General features: G+C 40.1%; 1 protein-coding gene across 1 annotated transcript in view; it reads right to left on the reverse strand.

Moving 5' to 3' along the window:
* Positions 1-21,876, reverse strand: part of GALNT11 (polypeptide N-acetylgalactosaminyltransferase 11) — a 23,356-nt gene extending 1,480 nt beyond the window's left edge. The window contains exons 1-8 of the mRNA XM_008945665.1: positions 21,543-21,876; positions 17,996-18,119; positions 15,901-16,067; positions 11,572-11,697; positions 9,102-9,351; positions 6,145-6,262; positions 4,550-4,702; positions 1,745-1,963 (exon numbers count right to left, since the gene is read on the reverse strand). Coding sequence (XP_008943913.1) covers positions 1,745-1,963; positions 4,550-4,702; positions 6,145-6,262; positions 9,102-9,351; positions 11,572-11,697; positions 15,901-16,067; positions 17,996-18,119; positions 21,543-21,837 — 1,452 coding nt within the window. The 5' untranslated portion in view covers positions 21,838-21,876. The remainder of the gene's footprint in view (positions 1-1,744; positions 1,964-4,549; positions 4,703-6,144; positions 6,263-9,101; positions 9,352-11,571; positions 11,698-15,900; positions 16,068-17,995; positions 18,120-21,542) is intronic.
* Between the last annotated feature and the right edge of the window lie 272 nt (positions 21,877-22,148).

Consider the following 22,148-nt stretch of genomic DNA (forward strand, 5'->3'; position numbering starts at 1 on the left):
ATTACACAAAACCTTCTAAGTAACATTTCCTCACACCCCAGAGACTTCTAGGAGAGATCTCGTTTTCATCATTCCTCACTTCACAGAAGGCTTTCAAACCATACAGCTACATGAGTTTTATATGGTTTTTGTCCCTGTTTTTATTGGCCACAACGATCAGCATTTGATAACACTATCACAATTTGTGATCATTACATTTCTTCCCAGCTGTCAAACCAGCACTTATCTTTGGGCCAATTAGTTTTTGAGAATAAGCTGGGATTTGGAGTGATTCATCCTGAATCCTAAAGAGTCTGGCACGCAGTGGTGACATTGGCTGATCATTCTGTTCCTTGTAGGCATCTGGAAATAGTTTAGACAATCACCAGAGCCAAAGCTGACTCTCTCACACAATGCTGGGCATAATTCTTGAACCCTGGAGAAGCAAGCCAAGAAACTAGATTTTTTCTGTATCTTGTCTCTCCCTTCTTAAAGGGTGCATAAAGTTGTTCTCCAAATTAAACCATGGAATATTACTGCTAGGAAGATTTCCTCTTAAGCTTTATTGAAGGATTCAGATTTAACATTTAAAAAAAAAAAAAAAAAAAAAAAAGAGGTCTGACTAGGGGAATAACAGCATTTAATAACATGGGGAAATCAAACCATTGCCTCAGTTTTATTCAGGGAAACTACATATTTGCCCCAATAACCTTCACAGCCTGGCTGGGATGCTACTATAAAAACACTGCACAAGTTGCAGATTCCCAGATAGCTGCTTAAAATAAAAAAAAAAAAAAAAAAAAGATCTATTGACATCACTAGGGTCTGAATGAACTCAGGTCCTCCAGCCTCAAACTGCTTGGAGGACCAGCAACTGTCAACAGCTACTGCAGCCTGTGTTACCTTGTGGAGAGGGCTACATCACTTTTTAATGCTTCCTGTTACTGAGCTAGAAGGAAATCTGCTATTATAACCTATAGACACCTGCAATAGTTTATTTAAGAGTCTTCCCTTTCACAGAGAAGGCCTTGAAGAGCTGTCTTGGGTTTGAAGTTCTGCATTATTTTTGGGAAGCGTAAAAAGCACACATCAGACAAATTTGGCACTGGAGAGAACAGATGCAACTGTACACTGGCTTTGCCTGCACACAAACCCACAAACATAGGTGTCAGAGCTAAGGCATGGATTTAGTCATGACTTCCTTCATGAATACATATGAAATTTATCACTTCTACTTTGAAGAAAAAAAGGAGAAAAACTCATTTTTTGTTCATTATCTAACAGTCAAGACTAGAAAAGCCATCATCAGTCTCAGATGCAAATGTTCATCTTTGCAGAAAATTATGCAGTAAGAGAAATGAGTTTGGAAGCAAATTACATTGCACTCATCATAAACCAACAGAGCGTGAATATTTGAGGCCAAATTTCTCTCCATCCAAATCCATCTTTGGAACCAACAGCCACGAAAGTGCACTCTAAAGACATCCAAACTTCCTAACTGATGTAAGAAACCACACTGAACAGTATCTAGCCTGAAGATCTAGTCTGGACCTGAAATACAGATCCAAGTGAAACTGATGTGCCTTCCTCTAAAGACACAAATTCTGTTATCTTCTAGACAGTTTGTTGCAAAACTAAAACTCCATGCTCTATGGAAACAGACTATTTTTCTTGTATTTGAACAAATCTTTCAGAAAAAAAAAAGTCTCAAAATAATTTTAAAAACCCAGAATTTGGAAAGAAAGTTTAAGAAAGTTTATCTTACCCTTCCACGCTGGATTATTTTTGGTCGTTTCTGTGCTCTATTAATAAAAACGGGCTGTGGAGCTTTGGCATTGGGTCCAGATATTTGCATCTCAGGATAGATATTATCTAAATACCACTTAAACGACTTGCAGTTCAATCTTTTTCTCAATTCTACACGGTCAGTAACATTTCCATAGTTCCTCATCCTCAGCTCGGGTCTCAAAGCAAAATACTGCTCCTGTATTTAAGAGAAACAGGTGGGGGACAAGGGAAGAAAAACTTCAGTCAACTGACTCCCAACTTTTGCCTGTTTGCAGAACTCCCAAAGTTTCATTTCATTCTGCTAGTATTTTCAGCCACTAAGTTCAAAACTGGCATCAGGAAATTCCATTGTCCAAAATGTCACAGGAGGTGAGATCTTGCCCAACTTTGAACTAATCTTTCTAGACTGCTATTTTTGATGAAGATGCTTCTCGGGCATGAATCTGCTGACCTTGTTTAGATGCCAGCTGGAGGAGGAAGCAAATCAGCCCTTCCCTCCATTGGCAGTAAAGGCATCCTAGAGTTATTGAGTGAGAAACAGATGTGTATATTGTTAGCATCCTCATCTGGCAAAGGTTTCTTTAAATTAGCTTGACTGTCCAATTGATGTTTTTGTTTCATTCAAGTGTAGTTTCATCTTCCACAGTCTCCAGCATTTCAACTTTAGAAGCTACAAGGGTAAAAATATTTCACATCAGAATAGACCTATAAATGGGACTGTCTTGTGAAGTTCAGTGGGACCATGCATTTTATTCCCATGAAGAATCAGAACTGTCACCTGGGCTTTCTCTGAAGCCCTGTTTCTCCCATTCATCTGCATCATCTCCAGAAAGGGTCCCACAATGCTATTTTTTAATGTTCTACTTTATGATTACACTTGGAATTGTACTTGGTTAGGCAAGGACAGATTAAGATTCCAGCTCAATCTTATGTGCTGTTCAACCCTAACACAGAAACAATGGGGACAAACAGGAATTCATGAGTGCACAAAGTGGCATGAATAGTATTACCAAAACTAGAAGAAAAATCCCCTTGTAGAATCTCTAATTCCAGATAGATTTGCAAAGCTCACAGAAGAGGCATTGTATTTGCACATTAACTTGTTTACCAGATACTATTTAGAAAACAGTTTTCAGGGCACTGAGCTGTGGTGTTCTGTTGGATGTCTAGTAGACATCTGGAATTTACTTACCATCATGTGGTTGTACAGACGTTGTAGGGCCCACAGGAGCTGGCCACACAGCAAACCCTGACAGCTTTCAATTACTTACTGCTATCTCTGACATTCAGGTAACAGCATCATCTCAGACAAATTATACATCTGTCCTTACCAAAATCTTTGAGCATTTGGATACACTTGATGTCTCACTGCTATTTTAATGGCAAAGGAAAGGAAAGCATTAAGTACACTGGACTTTTGGACAACTCTGAGGAAGTCTGAAGACAGACTGGACATGACTATCAGAAATTGGTCTGCTTCAAAAAAAGTATCTCTTCTATTCCAATTGCCTCTTCCCTGGTTAAAGTTCAAATGTTAGTATCCTACCTTTTTTTGCATTATTTATTTCCACTGTATACATGAACTTACTACTTTTAAATGTCGCTTTTGATAGTTAACCAGTATGTAATTTCCTTTATTAAACATTGGTATTGTCTTTTTGCTGCAAATCAGGACCTTTAAGCCATATCATTATTACTATTCATCATGCAATTACTACAGTAAATTATACTGGCCCTAAATATTTGCATTACAGTTATAAAACCAAAAATATTTCCAGGCTTGCCTTCCATACATAAATCTGTCATTATGACAGTCTCTGGAAACTGCCAGAGAATTAGATTAGAAGCAGCTGGAAACATGCAGGACACAAACCTGTGATAAGAGCCTGCTAGAATCAGCAGTCCAAGTCCTCACTGGACAAAGCAGAATTAGTTGGAAATGATAACAAAGAATCAATTCCAAGCTTTGTAAAAAGGCATCATTAATCACAAAACAACTCTGCCCAGACACCAACAGAGGGGAAGTGATAGATAAAATCTACCAATGCATTATGGATATGGAGGAATGGAGATAAAAATTAATGACCCCAATAGGTTTCTCAAACTGGCTGAACATCAAGATAAAGGATAGGTTTGAAACATAAAACTCTAAAGAATATAAAGTTAATAAAATATGTCTTGAGAGAAATTGTAGGGTCCACAGAAGCTGGCCACAAAGCATATCCTATGGTCTCACCAGGCAAAATGTCATCAAGTATCACAGAGATGACAGTGTCACAAAAACCTGATCTACATTAAAAGCATCAGTACCAAGATCTGAAGACAAGGAAGGAATGCACTTGCCCTTGAATCCAGAATTCAATCCTGATTGACCTTCCAGGGCAAGGGAGACTAGGAATCAGACTGCTAACTAAAACAGAAAGCAACAACCAGCCATCAAAACCCCTGTCTCACCAACATGGCAGCTACCTGAAGACACACAGCAGCACATGGCTGCCTTGTAATACTGATTTGGACACAAGAACTCATTCTTTTTCTTCATTAAAAAGGCATAAAACTAAATTTCCTGCAGGCTGTAGAGGCAACAGGGAAGGAACTCAAGCACTCAAAAGCCAAACGACAATCCTACAGAATTTAGGAATTCGTATCAAAATTAGCATTAAGAAATCAGACTGCAGAAGGAAGATGCCATCAGAGGTGCTAACAGACCCCACAGTGACACAGTCCTTTGAGATACAAGCCAGTCAATAATTCTGGGTCACGAAATAAAGTTGTCTCTTACCTTATACTCATCCATCCACACATGTGCCAGCCTCAGCGAGTTGTGGGCCATAGTGTCCTGTCCCCCTGGGGAGCCGTAGGGACGCCTCTTCCGGAAAATGTGTCCCACCCTGGAGCAGGGGATGATCAGAAGTCTGCCACCACACATCCAGATCTGTCCAGGCAGAAGAACATACCTCACTGTAGGTGTACTGACACAGCTCACTCCCTCCTCCCCTTCTTGGAGTGATACCAGGTAGGTGGATGTGTTATGATGGATTAGGTGCCAGCAACAGTGCCCTATAGTCAGTAGCACCAAGGGAGCCTGGAGATCTTTTCCACCAAGTACAAGCACCTATTTACACAGCCTGCTTGCTTCTGTTAAGTAGACAGAAACTCAGAAGTACTGTTCACAATCAGATGCTGCATTTAGGTGCCTTAATCCAGCTCCACTGCACCCCAAGCCTATATTTCATTTACACTGTACTTCCTTGTATTTTTTTTAATTTTCTTTTCAGACTGAAGCTTCCAGCAAGTGATCATCACTGGCCCCTTGGTTGGACTAACACCTTCTCCTGTCCTCTGATATCAGAAAAGTCTTCTATATTAGCAGTTTATAATCAAGACACTTCTAAAACTCATCCTAGGCAAGACTAAACCTCTTCACAACTCTCCCCCTAGGAGATGGGGCTTCCAGATGCTATAAAGCTCTGTGGATATAGTCCAGTTTTTCAAAGCCCTTTTTATTGAAACTCACACTTCATGTACTTCTACCCAGATATCTAATAATATTTCACTCTGAAAACTTGACTTTATTCTGTAAACACCCCTTTAAAGTCACTCAAATTTATTAAATGCCAATTTTTATTTTTTAGCTTAATCCTTGATCTCTCTAATGACCTAATTTGACAGAATTCTCTGAAGTTTTGGCAGTTCTGTGTGTGGTTTGGGTTTTTTTATGTTAATTTCCGTTTCAAATCCCCTTTTCATATTTGTCATGAGAGCATATTATTTTCAAGCCAACTCTTGTCAAACCCTGTTGATGAATCCACTTTACAAAAGTGAAGAGGTAACCAGGACATTGAGCACAAAAAGGTGTTTTTCTTTCAGTGGAGTGGTGGAGATGATGGTAAAATATAGGAAGTCAAATGAAGTACCAGTTTCCCATCTCCTGAATACAACTCTCTCATTATTTTAACAATCAAACTGACACCTCTACATGGCTCTTAAGCTAGTTACAAAAAAAATTTTACATTTTCAGGCCCTCAAAAAGTAGGCTGAAGTGTCTGAAAAACCCATACTTGTCTAAGGAAATATAATACGCTTACTTATTATCAACATTGCTGAGCATCACACATCTTTTTAACTGACTCATGAAATTAAATAGCCTTTGCTTATAAACTCACTGCATAAATTTCCATGATGACCCTATTCTTATGTTTCTCTATAGGTATTATGAAATGCTCCACCAAACAAAGAAAAAGCCAAAACTGTTGAACTACAGAGCTCAAAATTATCTTGTACAAATAGTTATTCCAGGGCTAAAGGAACTGTGCATAGGGAAGAGAAGCACAGACACTGAGCTTCGTGCTCCAAAACACATAAAAGCTCGCTTACCCGGAAAGATATTTCCAGATTTTCTCCTCCCCAGATGTCCATGCCACTATCATACTGCCCAAGCTCGTTGAAGTACTCGCGATCCATGGCAAAGAGGCCTCCAGCCATAGTAGGTGACCTAAAAAGGAACATTGAAAGAAGTTCATTTTCTTTTAGAGAAAACCCCAGGAATTTCAGCTGAATCTGCTAGTCCTAGAACTTAAATTTAGACCTACAATCAGATTCCACTTCTAGTCTCAAAATATTTTTAAAAGCAAATTTGTAAGCAGTATTTGCAACCTTTCATAATTTCAGTACCTATAAACCACATTGCTTTGTATAGTCACTCTGAAGAAGAGAGATAGGACAGGGAAGAGGAACAAAGTGTCTGTCTCCACTAAAAAAAGTACAAAAAAAAAAAAAGAAAAACTTGTGCAATTTTGGAGCCCATTAACTTTTCTACAATCAAACCTGGGAGCTGCCTTTAATTAGATCTGTCTTTACCAGAAGCTATTTCTACAGCTACAAACATGTACACTTGCACACAATAATTTGTTCTTCCCCCACTTACAGGGGCAAATTAGACAGACCAGGCTTGACTGAACTGCAGAAAGAATCCCATATTAAATTATATCAAGAAACAAGGTCCAAATTTAAATTACACAAGCCAGAAGGCTGCTAAAAGAAATGCTACTCTCACGGGTAGAATTTAAATACCAGGAGCACCCTTCTTTCATTACTGATGCAGGATCAGTTTGTTGGTAAGTTATTTCCAGGTTGTATATTTGCACAGATGTTCTCTTTGGGGTTTCCCAGTTTTTTTGCTTGGCCTGTGTGTTACTAGAATGATGCTCTATTTTGTAAAAGCCTCTCTGTGATCCCCATTGTACAGTCTCTAGATTGAACTGCTAATGTACCACAAAGTTATGATATGTGCATGCCCTCTAAGAGTATTAAAAGAAAAAAGGGGGAAAAAATACAGTAAAAGCACTACATAAATGATAGCTGAACACACAATGAGCTGGGAATAGGCTTTTTCTCATCCTTGCCAATAGAAACCTGTGATAAAACCAAGCCCAAGTCTGGATTTCCTTGCTTGCTCTCATACTATTTTCTCTTACAGTTTCTGTCACTTTAAAATCTGAGTTGAAAGGTTGCTCTAATTTTTCTATCCCTCACAAAAAAAAAAAAAAAAAAAGCACTGAAAAATCCTTACAAGGGTCTCCAAAACATAAGACTTTCCATTTGATGGAAAGTGTCATTGTCACAGGTCAAATAGCAATCTAGCTTCTTCAAAGCAGGCAGAGACCTCTAAGTAGAAAATAGGGAAAGTCACTTTCATACCCAGAAAAATGTAGTAGTCTTAAATGATTGGATTCCTTTTAACTATAGAGTTCTCTGCCATTTTCATGCAAGTTTTTCTTGAAAATGAGTTAAAGGAATGCAACAGTGTTGAACACAGCAACAACTAACAGTTAATCTGGGGAGTGCCTGAAGGTAAGAACAATTCTTAACAGAATAAGGACTTTAAAGCTTTCTATGCTGTTTCCTCATTCAGATTTTCCCAGTCTGTCCTTTCCCTTCCAGCTTCAGAAACTGTCACAGCAACACTTTCCAAGCAAGCCAGTCAAACTGTTAAGTAACTTAAGTTTCCTGGCTTTTCAGACCAAATATTTTCATGGGTAAACATGGAAAGCCTAACTGTAGAGCTGTCAGACAACTGCAGAAAACCTTGGAGCTGCCTGTGTCAGCCTGAAGCACTTTTCATTTACAGTCCAAGAAAAGAGGACGAGAGATAAGACCACCCAGTTCTGATTCACTTGGCAAATTTTTACAAAAATATCACATTATTTACAAGTCTGTTTATAAAAAAAAAGGTGAAGTTCTGCCACCTTGCAGACCTGAATTCTGTACTGAGACTGATACCTACAACTAGAAAAAGCACAACCACCTTCTTGCCATTGCTCTACCAGCACTACCCATTCTCGTGAAGGGGTTCACACTGGGACAGCTTCTGTCCTCATGCTTGAGCCATGTATGTCTGCTACTAAATAAAGGTGTCTAGCAACATCATTTTATACAGTTAATATGTCCAGGAGGGACCAGACATTGCCAGTTCTGTACAGGTGAGACAGCCCCCAGTGGTTAAAAGATTAAGAAAGGTGACTTTCAGGTCCTAATATTAAGCTTTACCAAGCCTTTTATTTCAGAATGACCCTGAAAAGATTGCAAAAACATGGACAGGCTTCCAACAGTTTTAAACATTTGCCACGTTGCACAAAGAGACAAGTCATATTTCAAAGATAGTTTTCACATCCATATGTGTTCATTTTGGAAGCTTTATGGCAAAATAATTGCTTCCTTGAGGAAAAATATAAATTAAATCTTATGCAGAGACGATACTGACATAGAAAATTGCCATATGTTCTGATGTTCTCTCCTGTCAGCTAGGAAACCACCTTCCTATTACCACAAAAATGTTTTCCCAATCTAGCAGTTCTTCAGCATTTCATCACAGACATTATACACACTATATCAGTGGGATATGCAGGCTATTACTAGCATAAAGATAATTATAAAAATCATTGTTAAGCCAAATACATCAGGAGATTGGACACAAACATCAATGCATAGCTCAAAAATTAAATTATTAGACAGATTTAATAGAGAAAAGCATAAGCTCCTTAAGATCTTTGTGTTTAGCAAAAGCTGCTGCTGTATAAGCATTCTCTAGAAGTGTGCTTTCTTGACCCAACAGGACAGAGATATCCAATCTGTCATTAAATGAGAGCAACTAAACTGAAATCGGTAATACTAACCCAAACTACCCTTATGTAAAATACACAAGTCAGATATTTGATAGGTCAGGCATCTGCTTCTAAAACTGCACACCCAGAGAACACTCCATAATGCTTAAGAAGTGCTTCTGATCATCCATACGCTACACACAGGTTCAGACCATGCAGGAGGAACCTTACTTGATTGGAGCAGTGGCTCCCTCGGGTCCTTCCAGTTCTGACAAAGGAACAAGATCCCACTTAAAGTGCAGGCCCCAGTTAAACCCTCCACGCACAACTGGGGAAGAGCTGTAGGTGAGTGTGTCAGCACTGATTATGTCAATCACAGGGCACACCACGGTCCTGTGATCTTCTCTGATGGGAGTCAGGAGAGGCTGTAACCACATCTCGTTCACCTCACAGTGACTGTCCAGGAACACCAGCACTTTCCCTGCAGAGGCCAAAGCACACAAAACACAAGGATCCATGGTAGCATGAAACAGATACACGATTATTTTGGCAGCAGAGTATCAGCAGTGTCCTCACCACGCTGTGTAACAGGGGGAACACCATCTGCACTTTGAAGTGCTGACAAACCAGAGACTCCACAGGGAATAGTTCAGTCACAAAGGCAGAAGCTAGATCCTGACTATTCACACAGCCATGAACTTCCTAAGTCGGCTGTTATTTGCATTTCTTTGACAGGGTTTTACAGTAATCAAATTTTCCACCCAGGTTCAGCAGAGCCACTGTACTTGAAATGAAACCTCAGACGGGCACTCTCAGTCAGGAGGCACATTGGTCCAACCACTGAGCACCTCCCGTGCCCGAGTGAAGCTACAGAGACAGATGAAGGTGCCAGATACTGGGCTGGACGAATTATCCCCATGACAAAGCTGGTTTTGTCCACTGACTGTAATCACCTTTGGCTTGCTTCTTATCACACTCTGCAGCATCCACCTAGTTTCTGTTGCTGCTAAGATCTGTGGATTTTAAACCCAGTCATTCTGATGAATTAATTTGCATTCATCCATGACACAGGCCACATAATTCAATTCCTGAATATAAAGCAATAAAGTAACAGGAGAGTGGATGCCCTAAATGGGCATAGCCAAATCCACCACTATTAGACCAAGCAACACTTCAGCCTCACCAGTTTACTGGCGATCATCTGCCATGGTCACAGAGGCCTGCTTGACCCATGAGAGACGTTCAGGCTCAGTCAGTCTAAAAGGTCATCTGAATTTTTATGACAACAGAGTTTTTGTAATACTAGAATAAGCTGGAAGAGATGGGAAAGAGCTTTAAAGACAGCAGCTTTGAAGCACATAAATATAAGAAGTCACTCACTAACAACAGATAGTATTTGAGGAGAGAGAAAAGCGGAGAAAAAAAGACTCCAGCAGTTCAGAAGAACAATAAAATGACTTAGAAATTGCACTAACTCAAACAAATTCCACCACAGCTTGGAAAGTGCAAGAGCAGTTTTCTCTGTGGATTATACCATTACAATGCTAATTAGTAAACACCAATTAAGAGACTTTATTTTCCACTCAAAATTGAGAACGTAGCACGTATTTTCTCAAACACCAAAGAATTTAACTGGAAGCCCATTATGGCAAAAGGTGCCCAGTGCACACAAAGCACTGACTATTGTTTATCCCAACTAACATTCACTGCAACAACAGAAAAACTTGCATGAGAACTGTTACAATATGACTGGCAAGTTAGAAACCAGATCAGACTGACCTTGACATGGAAGCAAGTTGCCACTTTAGAGTGACAGTTTTCACGTGAAACACGCAGAAAATATTCTGTGACCACAATATGCAGCACAGATGGAGAAGTTCCTGAGACTACATTCTTTCAGAGCTGGAGTAAGTCTACATTGCTTCACTAAATTTTGTCAAATACTGCTTTTCTATTATTGTTTCACTAAATAATTTCTAAATATTTCTAAATAATTCATTTTATCAAAAACTTCTACAGGAAGAAGAAAACACAGATCAACACTTCAGACAAGGTTTTAAAGATATTAAAATTTGGCTCCAAATTTGTGAAGTCATTGACTTGAAAAACATCTTCCCTCTCTCACACAGCATAGACTTCCTGAAGTTAATTACAAACTATAAAAGCAGTGAATTTATTATACCTACTCTATATTTACCTATAATCAAGTACCAGTTCCTCCTTGCTTCCTCCTCACTGAATTACAGGAAACCCTGGGTGAGGACTAATTCAGTAAAGCTGAGGAAATACTGGAGAAAAGCTTTACAAAGATCCTGGTCAAGTGCATGATGTAAATATTTAAACACACAGGTAACATTAGTTAAGGTCTTCAATTATCATTATACAGGTATTACTGAAGACACTTTGTGTAACTGCTGCAACATAACATTAATACAACAGCCAAAAATCAATGCAATTAATTAATTTTTAAATTACTGATATTCTGAAACAATTCCTAAAATGTCTCTCTAAGATGCCATTACCTCAAATCATTCTTCCCATGCTAAATTGTGTAGCTTGGAACATGGCGTGACATGCAGAGCTCCTACAGTGGGCTAAAGCAACCCCAGGTCAAACATTCAAGAGCTGCACTACAGAAAGAAGTCACCCAATTAACATATGGTCAAAGCATGCAAGGAAAAAGAGAAAGCAGCAAGTATACCTGTAGCATGAGAGGCTCCAATCATCCTTCCTCGAATCAAGCCTTCCCGCTTCTCATTTCTTACCAGCTTTGTGGTTTTGGGAAGCTGAGTTTTAACATATTCAGCCAAGTCTTTCTTCAAGTCAGCTGTGAAAAGGAAAACACAAGTTCAACAAGAGGAAGGAAATTGTGAAAGCTTTCTTTAAGGTCCCAAGATGTTCAACTCAGTAAGGGCCCAAAAACTTGATAAAGAGCTGCCCCAATGCAGCACAGCTTCAGACTGTGTATCAAAAGGACAGTCAGCCATTCCACATCCTACACCTGCAATCCAGTTCCTGGGGCCTGCCTTTGTTGTCTTATTCACAAATTTTCCCATTAATTCACCTTCTCCTGCTGTGCTGTGGAAACCCACAAGGCAAGTGCTCACCCTGCAGTGAAGAGGGTGATGGACCATAGGACCAGGCCTTCCATGAGACGTATTGCTGCTGAAAGGCACTTCCTTATATTTACCCAATCAACTTTTCATGCACTGCCACTGTCACAGGTATACTCAGCCTGGATTTCCTGAATACAGACTAGATTGTTCTCTTCTTGTTCCATCTGCAGAGCCTTTAGCACAAGATGATTCATTAACTGGAACTACTAGGCTCTATGCTAGGAGGAGTGACTGCTGCTTAAAAAAAAAAAAAGACTCTCCAAAGAAACAGCAATTCCAAATTATTCTCACAGTGACTGTCACTTGCAGCAGAAGTAATAAAAGCCCTTTAATACAGGCAAATGACTATGTTCCATAAACCAAAACAAATGCTGACACCTTCAAAAAGAAGCAGCAAGACACCTTTTATTATCTGTACCTGCTCAGCTGGCACAACAGCAGATACAAAGTACAGCTCACTCACAGGTGGCTGCTTTTCTAAGATCCAAAAGAACCAAAAGACACTGATGGCAAGCTCACAGTTTCGAAGGAGTGCAAAGTTCACTGAAGACTACAGGCACTACTGTAACTTAACTAACATCAAATGTGATTTTAAGAGTAACGATACCCTTTTCACCTGAGGACAGTGGTTTCTAAGATTAAAGCTGGACCAGTGAAGAGAAGGTGGACACATTAAGTAATGGAAAAACATAAGTTAATAAGCTTATGGAAAAATAAAGAGGACTATAAAATGAGGAAGAAAAACAAAAAGCCAACTGAGACTTCATAGAGAACCTTGGTACAGAGATGCAGACAGACTTTCAACATTCTGATGAATGTCAGATCAAACATTAAAGTTGCTGTTAACAAGATTAAATGCCAAAGGAATGTATGTGGAAAACAGAGCTGCAACCTTCAGAAGGTACAAGAACTTCCAGGCAGGAAGCCTGAAAAGAACATTTGGATTTGCTTCTGGGAATATCAAGATCTCAGCCTTTGCCCTGAAAGGTGGCATCACAGATCAAGAATGAGAAGGTACCACACAGAATATTCTCTAGCATCATATTTGCTAAGACAAAGAAGTCTGTAGAACATGCAGATGGGATTCATTAGGGTCACAGGAATTATCTCCCCTAGTGCTGAATGTGACATCTTACACCAGAGACAATAGAAAAGATTTTGTCTGAGAAAGTCTCCTATAAAGTTGATGAAATAAAGTCATCTCTAGGATGCTACCCAAATGAGGTACCCAAGTAAGCAGGAGAGGGGTTTTGCAAACCTCAAAACTGGTGCTTCTATCGTTCCTGACCTGATGTTATGTAGCAAAGACAGCGTGCAGCTGCAGCAAACAAAGGGCTGGCACAAAGGTCAGTTATCAAGCTCAGCACTTCAGGCAGATATGGCTGCACAAAAGGACATGCAGTACAAGAGGAAACAGTTTTACACGTGCAAACTTCTGAAAACAGTAGCAGAAGAAAACCTCACAAAAGTCATGTCCATACTGGTAGCTAAACCAGGCCCACAACATGGGCTTGAGCAGCAGAATGTAAGAGCCAGCAGTGCCTAAAGGCTAACATTTTCTTAGAGTACAGTCTTGACCTGGACAAACTGCCCAGCCATGGCCTGGCACTGAACATGTCGTGGGCCATTCATAATAGGCAGTTTAGTTTCAGACATCTTTTGGGGTTTTCGTTGCCAATGGCTTTTTGTCTGTCAGCTTCATGTCCTCTGGGAAAACTGGTTTCTTCTGACATAACCCAAAAAATTCCTTTGGTATAGCTTGTCTGCAAAGTTTTTCTCCAAGGAGAGAATGACTCCCTTGTAGCCAGTCTCCAAAAATTACTTGAGCCATTATCTTGCTCCATATCTATGTAATGAAGGCTTCTCCAAACAAGAGAAATCCAGGATGAGAGTCAGGGGTGTTCACTCAAAGTACTGAGTTGCAGACAATTTCTTCCTTTTCTGTTCTTCAGTCTCTCCTTCTGCATAGAAGAATGGCTCCAGTAACAGCCTTCAACATATCCTGTAGGCTTTTTAACAGGTAAAGCCTAGGTCAGGGAGTAAGAGGTTGTACTAGGAAAAAAAAATTCCTGCCTCGCAGCAAAGGGAAAGCAAAATCCAACAGTAGGCTCAGCTGAGCCATGGAAATTCCTGCTTAGTAGCACTGCTGATGATTGAGTGTAAGAAGCTTTCTGAGGTAAAACTAGATGCCAAGGCCCAAGCTTTGCACAACAGCACTGACATACAGCAAAGCTCCTATATTTAAAGCTGAAGAAACAGGCAGAACTTCATCCAAGATACCACTTCAGTGAAGATGTAAGGGAAATTAATTTTTAAAAAGAAAATCAAAAAGGCATAAAGATCAAGCAATTTATCCAAGCTCACATGAGAGCACAGCCAAAGTCTTTGTTCATTTCCTCTGTTACCAAACCTGCTTTGCCCTTCTTCAGCTGTGAAACTCCATCCATTAAAATTAAGCATCAGTGAAAACATCAGTAGTATCATCATCAACAGGATTAATTCTCTGCATAAACAATAGGTCTTCCCATCTTTGGCTTCTAAACATATTCATTTGAACTAAGAAAGGCAAAAGTAGCTACTAAAATCAGCAACAGAACAGAATAGTGATGGTATTACTCCCTAAACAGAGGCATTAACCAAGTGTATTACCATATCCAAAAGACTGAGTTTTGAAGTAAGCTTAGTTCTGAATAGGAAGGTTAAAAAACATTCAAACAACCCATTTCACAAGAGACATTGTAGCAAAGAGGGTGCTTGCTTCCAAAACACAAACCAACAAGCCAAGCTTTTAAATATTACATTCTTATCAGTCAGGGACAGAGGGTTTAAGATACAGGCAAGAACAAAGCTCAACATTTTATCTGACCTCAGAGAAACGAACTAGCTGTGTAACAAGAGAATTTTATTCTATTTTACACATTTCTAGTCAGTCTCTTAGAGCAAGCAAGACCATAACCCAGAAATAAAACAAGGAGACCAAAGGGAGCTAATTATCTGTACTGAACAAAAATACCATCTAAAAATAATTCTAAAATTTCAAAAGTTGTGGGCTTGTACATAGACAAGGAACTTGCATAGTCCTGCTGGCAATTACTGCTACACTGACACATTCCTCAATAAGCATCTGCTTTTGAAGTGCTAAAATGCTTGAATTGTGTGTCTGTCTCTACCTTATTCATCATTCGAGAGAAAAATGCCAAAGCATCAATCTCTCAACAACAGTAAAGCAATTCTGAAAGGTCTACCCGTCCAGGGCCCCTCCCAGGCTGGGGAAGCACAGGCTGCTCCACCCAGAGCCAGGGACAGCTACTCCCAGGGTGGCCACAAGAGGCTGTGCAAGAGCCACGCAAAGCCCTCCCAGGAAAAGGCTGAGCCCCGTCCCAGCAGCCACCAGTCCGGCAAGCTGAACGAGGAAAAAAAAAAAAAAAAACAAAAAAAAGCCCGACCACGTGCCTTTTGTTCCTTTGGGATGCATTCCCGTTTAGTATTGCTCCAGAAAGTACCAGTGTAATCTCTGAGCATCAGAGGAGCCCAAGCAAGGTACAGTTAAAACCAGCCAACTATAGACAACTGCTTCATCACCCTCTCTGCAAATACATACTCCTCATTATTAGCTCTGAAACCTGGTTTTGAATGTTCGAGTCTATATGATAGACTTTTGACTTTAGACTGTATGATTTTACCAATAGGCTTATCAGTAAAATGGCACTGGTGTCCAAGGGGATGTCCCCTTGGGCTTCTCAAAACATCTTGCTGCTGTAGCGGCTGGCACTTTTTGGAGACGGACTGCAGTACAAATTGCTTTTGCATCATGGCTTCCATGTTTTTGTTACAGCCCATCAACAAAGCACTAGAAGACACAGAAGGGTCAAGAAGCGTAAGCACTGACCAAAATACTAGTGAAAGGTTCTCACCCAGCTCACTGTTGTCATCCACCAGGATGATCTCGTGGAGCAGGCGTGGCGGCGTGCGATCCAGGACGCTGTGCACCGTGCGAAGCAGGGCAGAGAGCGCCTCGTTGTAGAAACAGATAACAACACTGGCTGGTGGCAGATCAGAAGGGTAGGACTTCTCTCTGCATCTGCAAACAGACAGACAGGAGTTATCACCCGATTTTCAGTGGGGCTTCCACTACCGAAACTTCATAAATAACAGGCAAACATTTAAGGGTTCTTCCTCCACATTTACTTGAAGACAAAGAGCCTGGGTGTTTAACATCTGGAGTGGGACTCAGCATAGTCAGTCACTCCATATAATACAGAGCTATAATTAACATTGCCACTTGTTAGGAAACAGAGGATATGATGGATTAGGATGTGGGTGAGAATCACAAATCCTCAAGACATAAACAAGGGAAAACATGACGGGTTTCTTTCAGCTTCCAAAACACTGTCTAGTACCCTTGGGGAGCTCAGACACGTACAGGAATGGCAAATATGGCATGAGACCTACAAAAAACCCACAACTTTATTGGCCAACTGCCAGAGACGTACCCCAGAACACCTCCAGTGGTGCTAAATAACTTTCAGACAACCACGTTTGGGATTCAGCCTGCAGATTAAGACACTTAAGTCTAGTCACTGCTGTCAGTGGAGTACAGAGAGTGTTCAGCTCACCCTAAGGCTGACAAGTTGTCAGCTGAAGGGCTCTGCATGCTCCATTAACTGCATTGACTGGATCTCTGCTAATTATAATAAAAGCAGAGACAAATGACTAACACGCAGCTGTCTCAGTTTAAGCATCTTAATCTGCAAACTGAATCCCACCCAAAGCAGATTATTCATTCTTTCTCGTTTTCAAATTTTGTCCATACCTCTAACATGGAACAGTATCACAGATTAATGCTATCTGAAGATGCCAGACATGAGGGAATCCAACAAAAATAAGAAACTATAAATGAAAACACAGAAGTATAAAAGGAAAATCTTCACTGACTTGAAATTAACTGAGTACTTGGGAGAGACATTTCAGCAAGTTTGATTCATTAAAGTTATCCACACCAGAGAAACCACTAAAAAAAGGTGCAGGTTTATTTATTTTTCAATTCAGTGTTGGGGTTTGTTGCTAGTGGTGGGTTCTTTCCTTTCCATATGCATCAGACAGATTAAAGAAAAAAAAAATCTGCTCTTTAATAGGAAGTATTCAGAGCACTACAACCCAAATACCAAGCAAGGACTTTATTTGAAAAACAGAAAGCCTTTGTCATTAGTCATTCTTCTATCTTATTGTCTGTAGGCTTACAACAGATGTGAAGCAGTACAGAAGATGGAAGCCTCTCATTAAGTTAGGCACTGGAACAGTTAATGTCCATCTTTCAAAGACACCAAACAGAACTGTATCATCTCTTCTGGTAGTTACAGTAGGGACTATCTTAAAATGAAGCTTCAAAAAAAAACCCAAAAATATTGTAGCAAGCTTTAAGTCACCGAGTACACAGCTAGCAAGATGACAGAGCCATAGGACATGTACTCATAGTACTGCTGGAAAGAAGTTTGATTCCTAGGTCTTTTCCATTTTTATTTTTATTTGAGGTATTATTTTCAGAATTTTGTTTCTATCAAAATACCTGTCTGTCAATCCTATTACTCACAAAAATTTAATTAATATGGTAAGAGTTTGACTAACTGTATATCCAACCTGGTTCTTCAGTAAGCACTCCCGAAGTAAGTTACAAATCAAAAAAGCCGCGTTGCTTTCAGGGGTCTTTCTTCTTCCATGGAGCCTGGTTTCTGTAGGGCTATCACATACCTTTTCCAGTCAGCAAAAAATAAGATCTACAGAAACAATATTCAGCCAAAAAATTCAGAAAAAAAAACAAAGAATAAAAATCCTGAACTCAAGTACTCTTGTTTAAATAGCTGAAAATCTACCTTCAGCAACACACGAGGGCTGAAGGAGTAAATACTAACAAATGTAATACTGAAAGATTTAAATACTACCCCAGGTATACTGTAAAATTCCTTGAGCACATGAAATTACACCACGTTCTTTCCAAATATCAGTTCGTACTTTGCATCTCTTGTATCAGGCACCTCCCTGTGGTATCCCAGCCGATTACTGATAAGCATATTGAAAGCGTGCTTCTGATAGCCCAAGTCTCTCACTTCCTGATCTTCTTCATTAAAAATCATTCCTAAAAAGAAAAAAAAAAAAAAAAGCCAAGATCAGCTAACAGGCTCAAAAATCCTTTAGAAACAATCAATGATTGACACACATGCTTTAACCTCCCCTAAAATGCATTCCGCTCTTTCAAAATCCATCTGGTTTTGCAAAGTGTATTTTTGCGCAGCTATTTTTGTCACCCCTCAGAAACGGGTAGTACTTAGCATCAGCTCCTGCAGCTATAATAAATCATTCTTCAGGACTGATGGCTCCATTGTGTTTATTGCCTTGGCAGACACACTCCCTTCATTTAAATGGCCTCTAATTCTCAGCACCACTTAAACAACATCGAACAAGCAACAGAGGATAGACCTTGGCACACGATGCATCAGCACCTACCCTTGCAGGTGAAGGGTCTGTAATGGGATTTTTGATAGAGCAAATACGTTTACAATGGTAGAAAACTCTTCACAATAACAACTCCAATTTCATGCAGTTTTCTCAATTCTGCAGTAACATAAAACAGCTACAAATAAACTGTAAACTTCTTGTTTAGATCACCTGGGACTTGAACAGCAAGTAAAACACCAGTGCTAGCTGTTTATTGATTATTTTATTTTAGCAGAAGGGCCAGCTGTTGCTGAGCATGGCAGAGGCAGCAGTTCTGGTACACGTAAGTGCACTGCTAGAGGCCAAGGCTGAAACCCTCAACGCCACCCTGCCTGCCTTGACTCAGTGCCATGGGCTTCTCTCTCACTGAGCCACGTTATCACAGCAGTGTGAACAGAAACAAAATACTATGCTGCTTCACTCAACTCTTCTACAGAAAAAGGGGGGTGAGGAGGGAAGTGGTAGCCACCAACTGTGTCTGCTAGCCACTACTCCAACAATTCAGGTAGCAGAGCAATGACTTTTTATCATCTCTGTTCAGCTGGCTTCACCGAATGAGAGGCCTGTGTACTCCCCAGCTATTACCAAGCTACAGAGCAATTTCACTGAAATTCCAGCACCAGAAGTGAGAAAGGATCATGTAATTTACCTCCTTCCACTCTACCCCATCATCTCCATATGGTTCAAAATCTGCAGAAGACAATTAACAAGGAAGGGGATTCCTCATACACATGCTACCATACATCCAGGAGAATGTGTTTCATAGAATCATAGACTAATTTAGATTGAAAGGGACATCTAGTCTAGCCTCCTTGTCAAAGCAGGTCCAACTAGATCAGGCTGCTCAGAACTTGTCCAGTTAAGTTTTGAAAGCCTCCATATTTCCAAGGATGGAGATTCCACAACCTCCTCATGTCCCTGTTCAAATGTTTGACCACAACTGCACTGAAAATGTTTTTCCTCTTATCTCCTCCTTGCTTTCATTTCTTATCATAACCCCATGCACCTCCAGAAAGTCTGGGTCCATCTTCCCTACAGCCTCCCACTAAGTTGTTGTTAAGGGTGATAAAATCTCACCCCTTAATCTTCTCTCTAAGACAGGATACACCCAGTCTTCCCAACCTCTCGTCTACCTCATGTTCTCCAGCTCTCAACAGCTAAGCAAAAGCCAGCTGAGCTCTAGCCCAGAGAAAATGAAATGGGTTAAAAAATAAAACAAAAGGCCATTAAAAAAAAGTTTTGAAGCTGTAAAAAAAGAGAAAAGTTGAAAAGAGTAATGCCTTGACCTTTGTGCAGGACCAAGTGGGAAGTGCTGGGGAGTGGTACCTGGAAAAGTCCTCTCTGAACCACATGCATTTCCAGAGTAAGGATTCTGGCTCATCAGTTCAGACACCCAGCTCAACCATTCCTGAGTAGTGTCACAGTAACACTGTGACACTGGATCAATCTAAAACATTTTCCTGATACAAAGCACAAGCTTAAGAACCACATACCAAAACTTTCATTCTACAATGCATCCACAACCAACCACTAACTACCTCTTTGCTGATTATCTGAATATAGATGAGAAGGAATGCTAATATTTTTTAAAAATTCTCATGAAGAACAATATCCAAAATGCATGTAAAAGGCCTGAAAGATTTCAGTCCAAACAGCAGATAAAAACCCTTGAAAAATAAGGGCTTTGCAATTGAAATATCAGTTCAGACTTCACTTTAGCTGTGTTATGTGGCTCTCCCAGATTAAAAAAAAAAAAGACAGATTGTCCTACCAGATGACAGTTTGGTTTTGGCTATCAAATACCAAACCTCTTTTCAATTTTTTTTTCTTTACATGTTGTTTACTGCCCTACCCTAGATAGACAGCAAACTTTCCTGCTGCACCTGATGTAATTCTAACAGTCTCAGTTGTCTCCTGATGATTCATGTAGAATTCCTCCTGCCACTGTAATTCCCCTTGGCTTCCACCAACCAAACCAGACACTTGGTTCAAAGACCAAGGGGCCTCTCATTTAAAAAGGTTAAATTTCTTTCCTGGCCAGTACTGAATACTTGGAAAGAAATGTCCACCTCTGGACTGGCCTTCACCTCACTTGGCTCTCATGCTTTTTGCAGTGAACGGATAAACATCTGTAATACCACAGGGCAATGTGAGTTGGCATTTTGCCTACATATTCACACAGGCCTAATGACCAATTAGGAAACTGAAGTTAGGAGAAACTGAAGCAGGTGATCCAGCATTCATCCAAAGTAACAACAGAAGACTTCAATCCAACAGAATCCTGGCAGCAGACACTGATACCACAACACTCAACGTTTGCCTCCAGATTTAAAGGAAGTTTCCAGGCCAGTATGCAGCATGCCTCAGCTTGCAGCCCCAAACACAACAGCAAACATGAAGCTGTGAGCAGTTAAATATACAAGCCTTAAGAATACACACCATTTTTGTTTGGAAGACAAACCAAATCATCTCATTGATGAAATATGTTCCGACGAAACACACAGACCTTTGTTGGTGCAAAGTAAGCAGGATTTGGCCCCAGCCACTGTCATCTCAATAAATCTTTCGCTGTAATTTGTCTCACGCACATTTTTTGTAGATGATTTCATAGACTAAGGATATTCTCCAAATCAATGGATCCCCTTCACTGTGTACTGTAGTGAAGCTATTTTTAATTGCTCCATATGAGTAGAGTTTCTCTGTGGCTAATACAAGTCCATGTATTTGGGGCTAGCCAACATAGGAGTAAGATACAAAACAAGCATACCTTGCAGAAGCAAGAACTACTTCAAGGGTAGACACCTTGCTGTAATCCAGCCCTCCTCATCAGCACTTGCACAGCAGAGCTGTGAATGTTAGCATTAGTATATTTTGGATGAACTACAATAGAATACACTTCAAATAATTCGTAATGAAGAGTCACTAGTGCTACCTACATTTTAACAAACAAAACTATTTCATGACACAATTTTCCCTGTGGTCCTTTAAAAAACAAGCCAACCATAATTATCTCATTTCTTCTACTGTTTTAATAAAATTGTCACTACAACTAAAAACTACTTACCCATTTCAGGAGAGAAGTCTGCCTCCCCCTTAACTGGGTCCTGGACATGATTTCCAAGAGGATTTCTTATCTTATTCTCTTTCTGTTGCAGTTCAGGTATATGAACAGGACCCCGCGTAAAACGGGGGTAGAATTTTTTTTGAAACGGCCTCTGAGGTTCCAGCCCCTTGACGGGCACATTCTTGAAGGACTGGTTCTCTTCACTGAAGTTGAAATACACGAAGAGCAGAAGTGTCCAGGTCACAGATGTGAAAAGGCACCCATAGCAGAAGTAGCGAAGCGTGACACTTCCCATTGTAGACTTAGCATCGTTGAGGACCCATTCTCAATTACCTGGAACAGAGTGAAAGCACACACTGAGAGCGCTGCCTGCTACCTCATCACGTCTATACATTGGGGAACGCATTCTATAGGTTGCTTTTCCATTAAATGATCTGTGGAAGTTGAACTTCAAGACCTCAAGACTTTAAGAATGAAATCCCTTTTCACCTTCCCATCCAAAACATAAACGTGACCAGTTTGCACATTCAGTGTAGGTAATACTGCTTTAAAACATGAAGCAAACAATCACCAAGAGCCCAGTGACACATCACAATTAAAGGTAAA

Source organism: Merops nubicus, unplaced genomic scaffold (genome assembly GCF_000691845.1).
Source record: "Merops nubicus isolate BGI_N331 unplaced genomic scaffold, ASM69184v1 scaffold14938, whole genome shotgun sequence".
NCBI lineage: Eukaryota > Metazoa > Chordata > Aves > Coraciiformes > Meropidae > Merops > Merops nubicus.